This window comes from Prunus avium, chromosome 7, assembly GCF_965620075.1.
Source record: "Prunus avium chromosome 7, drPruAviu1.hap1.1, whole genome shotgun sequence".
Taxonomy (NCBI): domain Eukaryota; kingdom Viridiplantae; phylum Streptophyta; class Magnoliopsida; order Rosales; family Rosaceae; genus Prunus; species Prunus avium.
Window position 1 is genome coordinate 31,693,008 of NC_142290.1, and position 13,015 is coordinate 31,706,022.

General features: G+C 39.2%; 1 protein-coding gene and 1 pseudogene across 2 annotated transcripts; both read right to left on the reverse strand.

The window, feature by feature from the left end:
- Positions 1-345: 345 nt before the first annotated feature.
- LOC110752965 (putative disease resistance protein At5g66900) lies at positions 346-5,374 on the reverse strand. The gene is made up of 6 exons (XM_088244682.1): positions 5,137-5,374; positions 3,810-4,199; positions 3,265-3,665; positions 1,665-2,026; positions 1,307-1,506; positions 346-1,187 (listed from the first exon to the last, which is right to left on the reverse strand). The coding sequence occupies exons 1-6, from the start codon at positions 5,366-5,368 to the stop codon at positions 346-348; spliced, it is 2,427 nt and encodes an 808-aa protein (XP_088100808.1). The 5' UTR covers positions 5,369-5,374.
- Positions 5,375-7,154: 1,780 nt separating this feature from the next.
- Positions 7,155-10,779, reverse strand: LOC110752962 (putative disease resistance protein At5g66910; annotated as a pseudogene). Its single transcript, XR_015825869.1, has 5 exons — positions 9,939-10,779; positions 9,359-9,762; positions 8,635-8,979; positions 8,283-8,491; positions 7,155-8,149 (listed from the first exon to the last, which is right to left on the reverse strand). The product of XR_015825869.1 is annotated as a putative disease resistance protein At5g66910 (transcript).
- Positions 10,780-13,015: the final 2,236 nt, after the last annotated feature.

Here is a 13,015-nt window from a genome sequence, read left to right on the forward strand (position 1 = left end):
CTCAGTAGGACCACATTTAGTAATTTGCTAGGAAATTATAAGTGTTCTTTTTAGGAAACTTTCGTAACAATTCCACACTGATAGGTAGTGGGGCCATTGACCAAAAAAAAAAGATAGGTAGTGGGGCCATTGACGACCACATAAGAGCAGACACGTTTGTGACAAGGCCCACAATTGAACACTTAGTTATACACTGTTTCTTTTTACAAAGCAATAGCTCAACTATTTACCCCAAAACAAAAAAAAACATAAACCATAAAGAGAGGAAATTAATTTCAGGGAAAAGCAAAATTTAAACACAAATCAGCAGAGGCAGCTAAAATATTTATTGAGGAAATAAAAATGTCAAGATGGAAGCTTGTGGAGCCAATTTAGGTTGATATCTTCTTTGACCACCTTTATGTGTATGTTTTTGAGAAGGGGTACGAAGGGTTCCCATAAAATTTCTGTCTCTGAATCACATATCACATCCTTCAACTGCTCAAGGTCCAAAACTGATGCAGGCAGATCTTGCAATCTTGAGCATTGTCTCATGTTGAGCTTTTTCAAACTGCATGTCTCACCAATGTGTTCAGGCAACTGCTTAATGCTAAAGCAATAGGATATGTCGAGAAAGTTTAACTTTTTAAGGTTACTAATCGAGCCTGGCAACTCTAACAAGTCTGTACAAGACCTAAGCCTCAACACTTCCAAACTGACTAGCTTTCCAATCTTTTCAGGCAAGCAGGATAAGTTATGACAGTTGGTGATGCTAAGCTCCTTAAGGTTAATGAGATCACAAAGCTTGGCAGGCAATTCCACCAGATCGTGGCAATAATCTATGTGCATTTCGGCTAGATTTGGCAATGCATCTAGAATTTGGATGGAACCTTTACCAAAAGCTTGACCAATGCTACACATGAATAAAGATATCTTCTGTACACTTTTCAATTGTTTGAGGTTCTTGCTTATGGAAGGAATTGAAATGCGCTCTAATCGTATTCTCTTTAGATCAGGTAAAAAACCCAAGAGCTTGAAATTACTTAAGTCAGCTTGAAAGAAACCATAATTTGTGACTATTAGAACCTTCAACTTGTACATCCTCTTCACGAACTTGGGTAAAACATAGTTCTCTGTCTGAAAATTCAGAACTAGAACCTCAGCCTTTGGTAGATGCATGTTGTGCCATTTTGGTGAGAACAATCCATCTGCAAACCATACGCTATATGATGTGAGTGATGGGAGAAATTAATGTGAAAGTACTAAACAAGCCTCTGTGTTAGTGTATGTGTGTGTGTTGATGTATTTTGTAAAGAAATATGCCAACCAGTTGAAATAGATACTAATCGAGCCTTCTTCGTTTTATGCTTATTCTCTTTCCACCACGTTGGAAGCTTGTCTCCACGTATGTCTATAATCAGTCTCTGTCCTATCGGGTCTTGACGACTCTCATGGATTGATAGCAATCTAAGCATACCATGTTGGATAGCAAAATGTTCGCTATAGTAGCCATCCGCATCCTCATTCCTGGTTATGATCAAAATTTTAGTTTCTTAGAATAAACTTTGAAACATGCATATTTGCAAGAAAATTAGTTACTAGTACCATCTAGTCTTGATTATATAAGTAAGGTAGACTGAGAATATCATACAAGAGAAAAGGCACATGTACAGAAGCTTGCATACCTTGTGACTACAAGACTGGCCAGATTGCGAGTGGTGAGCTCGTAGAGGTTTGCAATGGACATAAAATCTTCAGCTCCCTCATATGACTCTGCCCACATATCAAGGAGGGCAGTAACAGGGATTATTTGGTCGTGAGGAAATACACCAAGGTCTATGAAACAATCCTTGACGGTAGTCATTCCTTTATCCAAGTCATCCAAGCAACTTTTGAGGTAAACAAGCAACTTTCGGTCTGACTCAAGAATAGAAGAACCTTTAGACAATTCCTTTAGTCTTTTTCTCCAGATCTCTATAGGTTGATTGCAAAGTGAGTTCCCGATCGCTGTAATGGCAAGTGGAAATCTCTTACACAACTCTACGATCTGCAGTACACATGTCCCAAATGAAGTCAATTACCATTTGATTGCAGACCGAAATTTCAACTTTATCTAAATCATATCAATAGTTTCATGAAGAAGAGAAATTTCAACTCTCTCTTCTAAATCATATCAATGGTTTTATGCAGAAGAGAAATTTCAACTTTTCTTCATTCTTATTTTAGATGTAGTAACTGTTGTGAATTAAAATCAATTCATTCCCCTTTAGACCTTGTTGTTGATGGACTTTGGACAAACTCAATGATGGATGAGTCTTACACACACACAGAGAAAATTAACCAAGCACAAATGACACAAGTGTTTATAGAGGTTCAGCAAATTTGCCTACATCCTCTTTGGTGATCCCCTTGAGAAATTTCACTAATGAAGATAGGTTACAACTTTGGTTTACACAGAAACCCCCTTAGAACACTACCCTCACAATCTGTTTCTCTCACACCCTTTGCTCAACACCTTGATACACTTGAGAACTCTCTCTTCTACTTGACTCACTAGTTTCTAGCTACTTTCCCTCTCTCACTTTGCTGTCTTGCTTCCTCTTCCCATTAAATACACATGCCTTTGGACTTGAGAAGAGACTCCTCTCTCACTCCCACGTTCTGCCCTTGTTTTCTTGACATAGACCACATCTTGGGCAGACAAAGGGCTAGACAATGATAGCTACAGGTTCAGCCATCTTATCTAGAACAATAGTGTAGGTACTCTTTGAAACAAGCCAACATACTTCCTTAATTTGCTCTCTTTGCTTCCCAGCAACTTGCCACCTTTTATTTAAGTCTGAAATGACTTAAACAGACCTTGCAAGTGGGTAGAAAGCGATAGCACCCGACAAAAGAGTTGAAAACGCCTTGGAAAACGAAACAGCACGTCAGAAGCGACCGGTCGCATTCTTGCAGATTCTTCAGCAACCGGTCGTCTGAAGCTGGCGACCGGTCGCTCGCTGGTTTTGCTCCATACCTCCAATCTGCTTGAAAACGACCGGTCGCCAATGTCTAGAGACCGGTCGCTTTCTCTGAGCCACATATACCTTATGTGAGCCAATTTTCCAACAGTAACAAAACAAAGTAAGCACTCTACATGCATGCCTATTTGCAGATACGGTAAAACCGATGTGTTCACTTTTGTGCATGGATGGTTTGTGCAAAAAAGTAAACATAATTCCTTTTCCCCTTTTGTGATGCATAATTAAGCATGTATGTTTGAAATTCAGACTAACAACTCACCTGATTCTGAAGATCATCTGGTATGTTAGAGCTCGTATTTGGTAGGAATGCTGAACGACGAAAAAGAGCCATTGCATCTTCATCTTTCAATGTTTCTAGAGGATATGGACAACCAAATTTTGGAAATTTATATCTTGATGTCACCAAAACCTTGTAACTTGGCATTTTGAATTCATTAAACTTGTCAAGAAGGGATTCTGATCCATATTGAACATCATCCAAAACCAATAGTAAAGGATTTTGCCCTCTTTCCGTCACAAACTTTTGCAGCCATTTAAATGCAATTTCTTCATTTGGTAAAGCAGGTGCTAGCATTCCCGTATGTTCCCATAGTTCTTGCACAATAAGGTAGCTGAGCTTATTTGAAACAGTGGCAAAGAAGATATTTTCCTTGAACTTATCTAGCCAAGTACAAAATAATTAAGAAAGTTGTCACCAAGACGTCATATAAATTTATCTATGCTTGTACAAACAAGGAAATGATTTCTATCATCTATTTCTTTAATCTCACTAATGCAAATAAATGATGTTAAATTTCAGAGTACCTTTGACTTCCTGATCATGACAAAACATAGTTGCCAAAGTGGTTTTCCCGCATCCGCCAGGAGCCGTGAGCACAAATATTGACACCGGTTCCTTAAGAAGCTTCATCTTCAGATCCTCCAAAGGCTCCTTCAAGCCAACAGTAACCAGCGGAAGCGAAGGTACTGCACACCGAACCCCGATTTGATTTTGATTTTGTGCCACAACATTTCCATCAATTCGGTTGAGCAGCATCGCCGAATGGCTTCCTAACTGCACTGTCAGTATACTTAAGAGTCTACGGAGAGAGTCATCCAATGCCTGAATTTTGTCGGTGTATTCGCGCTGTTTGATGAAGTTCATGTTGTGAATTAGAACTAACTCACTCCCCTTAAGACCTTGTTGTTGATGAACTTTGGACAAACTCAATGATGGATGAGTCTTACACACACACACAGAAAATTAACCAAGCACAAATGACACAAGTGTTTATAGAGGTTCATCAATGTGCCTACATCCTCTTTGGTGATCACCTTGAGAAATTTCACTAATGAAGATAGGTTACAACTTTGGTTTACACAGAAACCCCCTTAGAACACTACCCTCACAATCTGTTTCTCTCTCACCCTTTGCTCAACACCTTGATACAATAGAGAACTCTCTCTTCCCCTGGTTTTCACTTGACTCACTAGTTTCCAGCTACTTCACCTCCTCTTTTGCTGTCTTGCTTCCTCTTCCCTTTAATAGACAAGTCTTTGGACTTGAGAAAAGACTCCTTCTTTCCTCCCACGTTCTGCCCTTGATTACCTGAAATGGACCACAGGTTGGGCAGACCAAAGGCTATACATTAATAGCTACAAGTTCAGCCACCCTATATAGAACCATAGGGTAGGTACTCTTTGAAACAAGTCAACAACTTTCCTTTAATTGCTCCCTCAACTTCCCAGTAGCTTGCCCCCTTTCATTTAAGTCTGGAGTGACCTAAAATGACCTTGCAAGTAGGTAGAAAGTGATAGCAACCGGATAGAGGAGTTGAGATTTCCCAAAAAATGAAACAGCACGATCAGGGCGACCGGTCGCATTTTGGCAGAGTCGTAAGCAACTGGTCGCTTGAAGCTGGCGACCGGTCGCCAACAGCTTTCGCTCCAGACTTCGAATATGCCTGAAAACGACCAGTCGCTAGCTTCGTGCGATCAGTCGCTTTTAGGCAGAGTCTCCAGCCACCGGTCGCTTGAATTTGGCGACCGGTCGCTTCCTGTTCTGTCTCCGGGGCTTATATCCTTTATGCGAGCCAATTTTCCCAATAGTTCAACCTGCACACCTCACATCACTCTTCAACCAGCCTCTTGCCCTCCTCCATTTTTGTTGTAAAATTGTGTAGGCTCTTCACCAGGTGAACCAAATGATTGGCAGATTGTGCTAGCTGTATAATCAGTGGTTGTAAAGAGTCTAGCGTGATATTGAGATTTCTGAGGGGTGTTTGAAACATCTTAGCCATGGGCTTCGCTTTTAGAACTGCAGAAAATAGAATTTCAAATGCTGCTCCTAGAGCAGACCCTACAACTAAAGTAACCGGATCCATAATTACAACAACAACTCAGATCTGAAAGTTGTTAGGATCGGATAGTGCTAGAATGGAAATCTTCACAACTCAAATAACAGTATAAGCAGAAAAATAAAGAACACCAGGAATTAACGTGGTTCGGCAATGCCTACGTCCACGGGGCAGCAGTATAAACTTCTTCCACTATAACAAAATAATGGGTACAACAGGAAAGATCTTACCAAGCCAATGCCCAGGGCTTGATGATACACATAGAGAAAGTACAATGACACCACACTATTGTTGGAAATATGGCTCACATTAAGGTTGTAAGTGAAGTAGGACGCGACCGGTCGCAAGGCATTATGGGTTCTAGGAAGTCTAGCAAGGTGCTGGAAAAGCTGGAACACCATTGAATGATGTTTGTTGACTTGCTTCAAGGAGTACCTACCCTATAGCTCTAGATAGCGTGGCTGAACATGCAGCCTTTAATGACTAGCCTTTGTTCTGCCCAAGTTGTGGTCCAAGTCTGGAAACCAAGGGGAGAACGTGGGAGAAAAAGATGGAGCCTTCTCCTAGGTCCAAAGGCTTGTGTATTAAAGGGAAGAGGAAGCAAGACAGCAAAAGTGTGGTTAATCTCAAAGGGTGGTCAAGTAGCTGGGAGCTAGAGTGTCCACAAGAGGTTAAACTCACCAAGGGAGGAAGAGAGAGAGGGCAATCAGTTCAAGATAGGAGCTGAGTTGGGTCCTGAGAGTCTAGACACCAAGGAGGGAAACACCCAGTGTGTGAGAGTGTTCACAAGTGCATCAAAGTGTTAAGCAAGGGGTGAGAGAGAAAAGAGAGCTTGGGAGAGAATAGAGTTCTAAGGGGGTTTCTTTGTAAACCAAAGTTGTAACTTATTCTTTCATTAGTGAATTTCTCAAGGGGATCACCAAGAGGATGTAGGCAATTTGCTGAACCTCTAAAATACTTGTGTCACTTTGTGCTTGGTTGGTTTCTCAAGTGTGTGTGTGTGTGATTCATCCATCCTTGTGTGTGTCACAAAGTCCATCAACAACAAGATTATTAGGGGAGTGAGTGAAAGTCTTGTTCATTTTCACAACATACTCTCCCTATTTTACCTCACTCACACACTTAGAGTGGTACACAATTAACTCTCTCACACTCACAATATTAGAGTGGAATTGCTGATGGCTGTCAGTGTTCTCACACTTCTCTTTCTGTCTCACGGCTTCTCCAACTCTCTGCCTCTCGACTTCTTCTCTGGTGCAGCACTCTACTGAAACTCTCTCTCTCCCGCATGCACACTTGCATGCCCATTATATAACCAAATGAAAGAAGGCTGATTCTTATCTCCAAAGAACATCCACATGCATGCCAAAGAAAACCATAATGATGTTGGACAAATAATCTCTCCATCATTGCACCTTGTCTCCCACCAAAAGCATCATCATTTTGTCCTTTTAATATTATATTGGTTTCATCATTATGTTGGCAATGATATCCCTTTTGATTTCACCGAAAGAGTGTTCTTCCATCATGGGCTGGACCCATGGTAATATGTCAACAAAAGTTTGTATTTGATTTAATCTGAACTTGTAAGACAAGGGGCATATTACAAATGAGGAACAAGTGAGAGACTCTTAGGACAAGCTTGGAAGCAAGCAATGCAAAAGGAGTCAATATGCTTTTCTCGCTCGTCAATGGCAAACGAATATGTTGTTTGCAAGACTCTTTGGGTGAGGGCCTCCTCCCATATAATGTTCTATAGGAAATCCCGATGGAAACCCTCAGTAGGACCACATTTAGTAATTTGCTAGGAAATTATAAGTGTTCTTTTTAGGAAACTTTAGTAACAATTCCACACTGAAAGTAGTGGGGCCATTGACGACCACATAAGAGACGTTTGTAACAAAGCTATAGCTCAACTATTTACAAAGTTATAGCTCAACTATTTACAAAATAAAAAATAAAAATCTCAAGATGGAAGCTTGTGGAGCCAATTTAGCTTGATATCTTCTTTGACCACCTTTATGTGTATGTTTTTGAGAAGGGGTAAGAAGGGTTCCCATAAAAGTTCTGTCTCCTCATCACATGTCACATTCTTCAACTGCTCAAGGTCCAAAACTGATGCAGGCAGATCTTGCAATCTTGAGCATTGTCTCATGTTGAGCTTTTTTAAACTGCACATCTCACCAATGTGTTCAGGCAACTCCTTAATGCTAAAGCAATAGGATATGTCGAGAAAGTTTAACATTTTAAGGTTCCTAATCGTGCCTGGCAACTCTAACAAATCTGTACATGACCTGAGCCTCAACACTTCCAAACTGACTAGCTTTCCAATATTTTCAGGCAAGGCGGATAACTTATGACAGTTGGTGATGCTAAGCTTCTTAAGGCGAATAAGATCACAAAGTTCCGCGGGCAATTCCACCAGATCATGGCAATAATCTATGTGCATTTCGGCTAGATTTGGCAATGCATCTAGAATTTGAATGGAACCTTTATCAAAAGCTTGACCAATGCTACACATGAATAAAGATATCTTATGTACACTTTTCAACTGTTTGAGGTTCTTGCTTATGGAAGGAATTGAAATGTGTTCCAATCTAATTCTCTTCAGATTTGATGACGAACCAAGTAATTGAAAATTATTTAACTCAGAAGGTAAGAAACCGTAATTTGTGACTATTAGAACCTTTAAATTATCCATTTTCTTCACAAATTCGGGTAAGGCGTAGCTCTTTGTTTCAAAATTTAGAACTAGAACCTCTGCTTTTGGTAGTTGCATGTTTGGCCATTTTTTTGAGAACTCTCCATCTGCAAACAATATAATATAAGATGTGAGTGTGGGAAATGCGCCAAAGTACTATTCAAGTCGTAGTGCGTAGTATGTGTGTGCGTCTGTGTGTACGTGTGTGCGTATTTACTAAAGAGAGAAAGATGGGACAACCAGTTGAGATTGATAATAGTCGATCCTGGAGGGGCTGATGCTTTTGCTCTGCCAACCACATAGGAAGATTGTCTCCACATGTCTTTATAATTAGTCTTTTTCTCTGTTCTATTGGGTCTTCATTCGCTTGATGAATAGCCAACTCACTAAGCATATCATGTTGGGTAACAAAGTGTTCAGTGTAATAGCCATCCGGCTCTCTCTCATTCCTGGATGTTCAATAATAATTGCTCATAAGAGAATTCTTCAATATAAATATTGGAACAGAAAATTAAGAGCAGCAGCGAGTAGTGAGTATAAAGGAAAAAGTGGAGTGATAGTAGCAGACAAGAGGAACATGAAGCCTACATACCTTGTGGCTACAAGATTAGCTAAACTCTGCGTGGTTAGTTCGTAGAGGTTCGCAATGGACAGACTGGGTTCATCTAGGCCATATAACTCTGCCCACATATCTACGAGGTTGGCAGCAGAGATCCTTTGGTCTCTAGGAAATGAGCACAGGTCAAGGAAACATTCCTTGATGATAGGTTTATCTGTATCCAAGGCATCAAGCAAGCAAATGACTGTTAGATGCAAGTATAGAAGAACCTTTAGACCATTCCATTACTTTTTTTCGCCAAATCTCTATAGGCTGGCCGCGAAGTGATCTTCCAACCTCCGTAATGGCAAGTGGAAATCCCTTACAGAGCTCTACTATCTGCAGTCAATTTTCCCAAATGAAGTCAATCACTATTTGAGTTGCAGGCCCAAAACAAGTGTGTCTAAATTGGTTTCATGAAGATGACAAAATGGTTTAAGTAATTTTCTACTTAAAATGAACTTATAATCTTTTGCAGGTTGATATGGTAAATGGAAGTGTTCACTATTCACTCATGTATATATGGTTGTTTTACAAATATATATATATATATATATATATAGGAATTCTCAGAGACGGACTGTATCTAAAAGATGGACGTCCTGTAGAGAGAAAAACCCCTATATGTAATTATACGAAAAGCAAACATAATCTCTTGACCCTCGTCTGTGACACATAAATAAGCATATATGTTGTGCTTTGCGGACAAAGAAATCACCTTTCTCGAAAGGTCTTCCCGAGCATAAGAGGTCTTATCATCCAAGGATGCTGAATGACGAAAAAGAGCCATTGCATCTTCATCATTCAATGATTCCAAATGATATGGAGAACCAAATCTTGGAAATGCAAATCTTGACGTGACCAAAACTTTGTAATTTGACATTTTGAATTGATCAAACTTCTCAAGAAGGGACTCTGATCCTGACCAAACATCATCCAGGACAATCAGTAAAGGACTTTGTCCTGTTTCCTTCAGAAAATGTTGCAACCAGTTAACCGCAATTACTTCGTTTTGGAAAGCAGGCACCTGGGAACCCTTCCGTTGATATAGTTCATGTACAATAAGGTCCAAGTTGGGCTTCTTCGAAAGAGTGACAAAGAAGATATTGTCCTTGAATTTATCTATATCCAAATAAGATATAAGAAAGGTGTCACTAGAAGCTCATTTAAATATGTCTCCAATTGTGTAAATATGAGCAATGATACTATCTACACGGAGGATATTTTCATCCTTCCATATCACTATTACTAGACTAAAAAAGAAGTTTTTAAAAAAAAAAGAAGGTTGAGATACGTACCTTTTACTTCCTGATCTTGACAAAACTTTTTTGCCAATGTGGTTTTCCCACATCCACCAGCAGCAGTCAGCACAAGCATTGACACATCATCCTGAAGAAGCTTTATCCTCAATTCCTTCACTGGCACATCCAACCCGACAGTAACCTGTGGAGGTTCAGGCACAGCAGGCCAACCATTGATTTTTTCAAACTGATTTTGCATCACTAAGTTCCCTTCGATACGATGCAGCACCGTCTCTATATTCCTTAACGAAACCAAGGTCTCCCTGACATCCCTTATGCCCTGCACTTTCAACACATCCACTAGTCTTTGAAGACATCTATCCAATTCATCAAGTTTTTTGGTGTATCTGTATCTCCTGCAGCAGCGCCACACACCAACCTTGCTGCACTTGCGAACAAGATTTACCCCTTCCTCCATTTGCATTGCATAATTTTCTAGCCCCTCCTTTGAGATATATTTTTCTATCTCTTCGATCATTGGCTGTAAGGAGTCTAGTGTGGATTTGATATTTTCAAGGGGAGGCTTAAACATGGTAGCTTCCGCCTTCACTGCTATAACCGCATCAAGCAGCGTTTGAAATGCTGCTCTTAGAGCACCCACGCATGCTGCCAATGCCATAAGAATAAAGCAATATCCAATGCAAAAATCAGACTTCTTCTGTTTGGTATCAATCCAAAGCCTAAGATAAGAAGAAGAAGAAAAAAAGCAATAAGTTGACGTAACTTGGGATCAAAGAAAGAAATCCCAATCTTGTCTTACTTTGTTGTTAATGATGCCGACGGCGCAAGAAAGAAATCCGAAAAACTGTTTCCGGAGAAGAAAATAAATAAGTTACGTTGTTTGCAATTCTTGGTTGCAGTGCCAATGTTAATATAAATATAGTTGGACGACCCTTGACCGACTTTTGACCCAGCCAATCACGATACGGACGCAATTGAATTGAATTGGCCCAGCAAATTCCACGAGCCGTTAACGAAACTCGCAAAGACCTTTCAAAACTAACAGCCGTCTTTTTTTTTATTCAATAAATCTTTATAAAAAGATGATATTTCTTTAAACAAGAGGTTCTGGGTTCGATCCCAGGCGCTTGCGAATAGAGCAGACTTTATTGGGAGAGGTCCCCGCTTTGCGCCGACAGTACCTCGAGGGTTAGTCCCCGCAATCGCGCGGGGATACCTTGGTTTTCACCCCAAAAAAACAAAAGAGGTATAACTCCGCGTCACTGGTAAAAAACGTACACGCGGTGGAGTAAATGATAAAGTAACCAACAACTTTACGTTTCTTGTAAAGCAAACGTACACGCGGTGTAGAACATACTTTTGTCTTTCGAAGAAATGATAAAGAAAAAGCAAAAAGTTGAACTAATAATTCAGGAAATTTTTATTATTTCTTAAATAGCTGGACGCAATGAACACTCTGACATAACTAGTCTTTAATCTAATAATAGTTATCTTTATTTAGTTAAACGTTCAAAGATTGATTCAAATTTTTTTTGATTGGAGAAAGCTTGTATATATTGCCTTCCTCTTCTTTGACGTGTTTCCTTTTTCTTTTTTCTGTTATTAACAATAAATAAAAATACAATTACTGCATGACACAACATGGACTTGAACCCAACTTGCATACTAAAATCAAGGGTATGAATTCCAACTCAACCAAATACACACTTTGTGTTACTTTTTTGCATGCTCAAGTATATATATAATATCTATAATATTAATATACATAATATACACATAAATTTTTTTTGGGGCCCTGTTCTGTGGCACCACTTGCACACCCCTAGGGCCGCTCCTGACTCCTGCTTATACTCTTTAAAACCATTTATCTTGAAAACAGTAGAATATACTAATGTTGATTGTCCTATTGTTGAATTGGATAACTCTCTTACAAAAATTTCTAGGTATACTGAAAGCAGTGCACGGAGAGTAATCAGCCTGAGAAGACTTCCTTTGCCTTAAAAATAAAATGCAGAATAGACCTGATAAGTTATTGTTCAAATACGCTTATTTGAAACCTTTTTGCTCTCTGGTTTGGTTTTTCTTTACTTTACTTTGGCTAGGGTCTCTTTTGTGTTGAAATAGGAAATAGCTTCAAACTTTTACCATTCAATCAATTAAGAAGCTGTAACATAGCAGCTCACGGAAATCTCTCTGCCTCCTTCGTTCTTGTTACAAATACAAAGAATGAACTGTGGCATCATTGCAATTTATTTGGCATTTTAATACTTAACATGGACCTCATGGGAAATAAAAATGTAGCTGGACCTAAGATAATATACAGCCTTGTATTTTTTTGGACCTATAGGACCGATTTAAGCACTTGTAAAACAATTCGGACCTATTTTCTTCATTTTCTTTTTAGGCTATGTTGTTTTATTTCTTCCATTCTTTTTTCAACTTGCCTTAAATTCAGCGAGTTATCCAATTCAATTCAATCCAATCCTAGTCCTAAATACCAAACGAGACATAAGGGTTGAATAGTACTTTCACATCAATTTCTCTCCACACTGTACACCATATAGCATATGGTTTGCAGTTGGATCGTCCTCAGCAAAGTGGCACAACAAGCATCTACCAAAAGCTGAGGTTCTAGTTCTGAATTTTCAGACAGAGAACTACGTATTACCCAAGTTGGTGAAGAAAATGTCCATGTTGAAGGTTCTAAATAGTTACAAATTATGGTTTCTTACAAGCTGACTTAAGTAATTTCAAGCTAATGAGTTCTTTACCTAACCTAAAGAGAATAATATTAGAGCGGATTTCAGTTACCTTCCATAAGAAACAACTCCACGTAATTGAAGAGTCTGCCCAAGGTTTCGTTATTCATGTATTACCAAGTTGAAGGTTCTAAAAAAATTAATCTTTCTTGACATATATAAATGTTTGAGCATTGAGGAATTGCCTCAAGACAATATTGTATCTTGCTCCATATACCAAGTCAATGTTGGGGTAAGCAGAAGCAAAGTAGCTAAATTGATTAAGAGATAAAACAAGGATTACAATCAGAGCTATGATTAGAGTTGTTGTATAAAAGGCTTTTTCTATCAAACTTCTTAATTAAAAGGATCAAC

What these genes read in the sequence shown, in the direction of transcription:
- LOC110752965 (XM_088244682.1), bottom strand. Translation starts at nt 5,368, where the DNA reads ATGGATCCGGTTACTTTAGTTGTAGGGTCTGCTCTAGGAGCAGCATTT. An exon ending in GCCAGTCTTGTAGTCACAAG is followed by an intron (nt 1,507 to 1,664) that starts GTATGCAAGCTT and finishes GATCATAACCAG; the next exon opens with GAATGAGGATGCGGATGGCT. An exon ending in ATTAGTATCTATTTCAACTG is followed by an intron (nt 1,188 to 1,306) that starts GTTGGCATATTT and finishes TATGGTTTGCAG; the next exon opens with ATGGATTGTTCTCACCAAAA.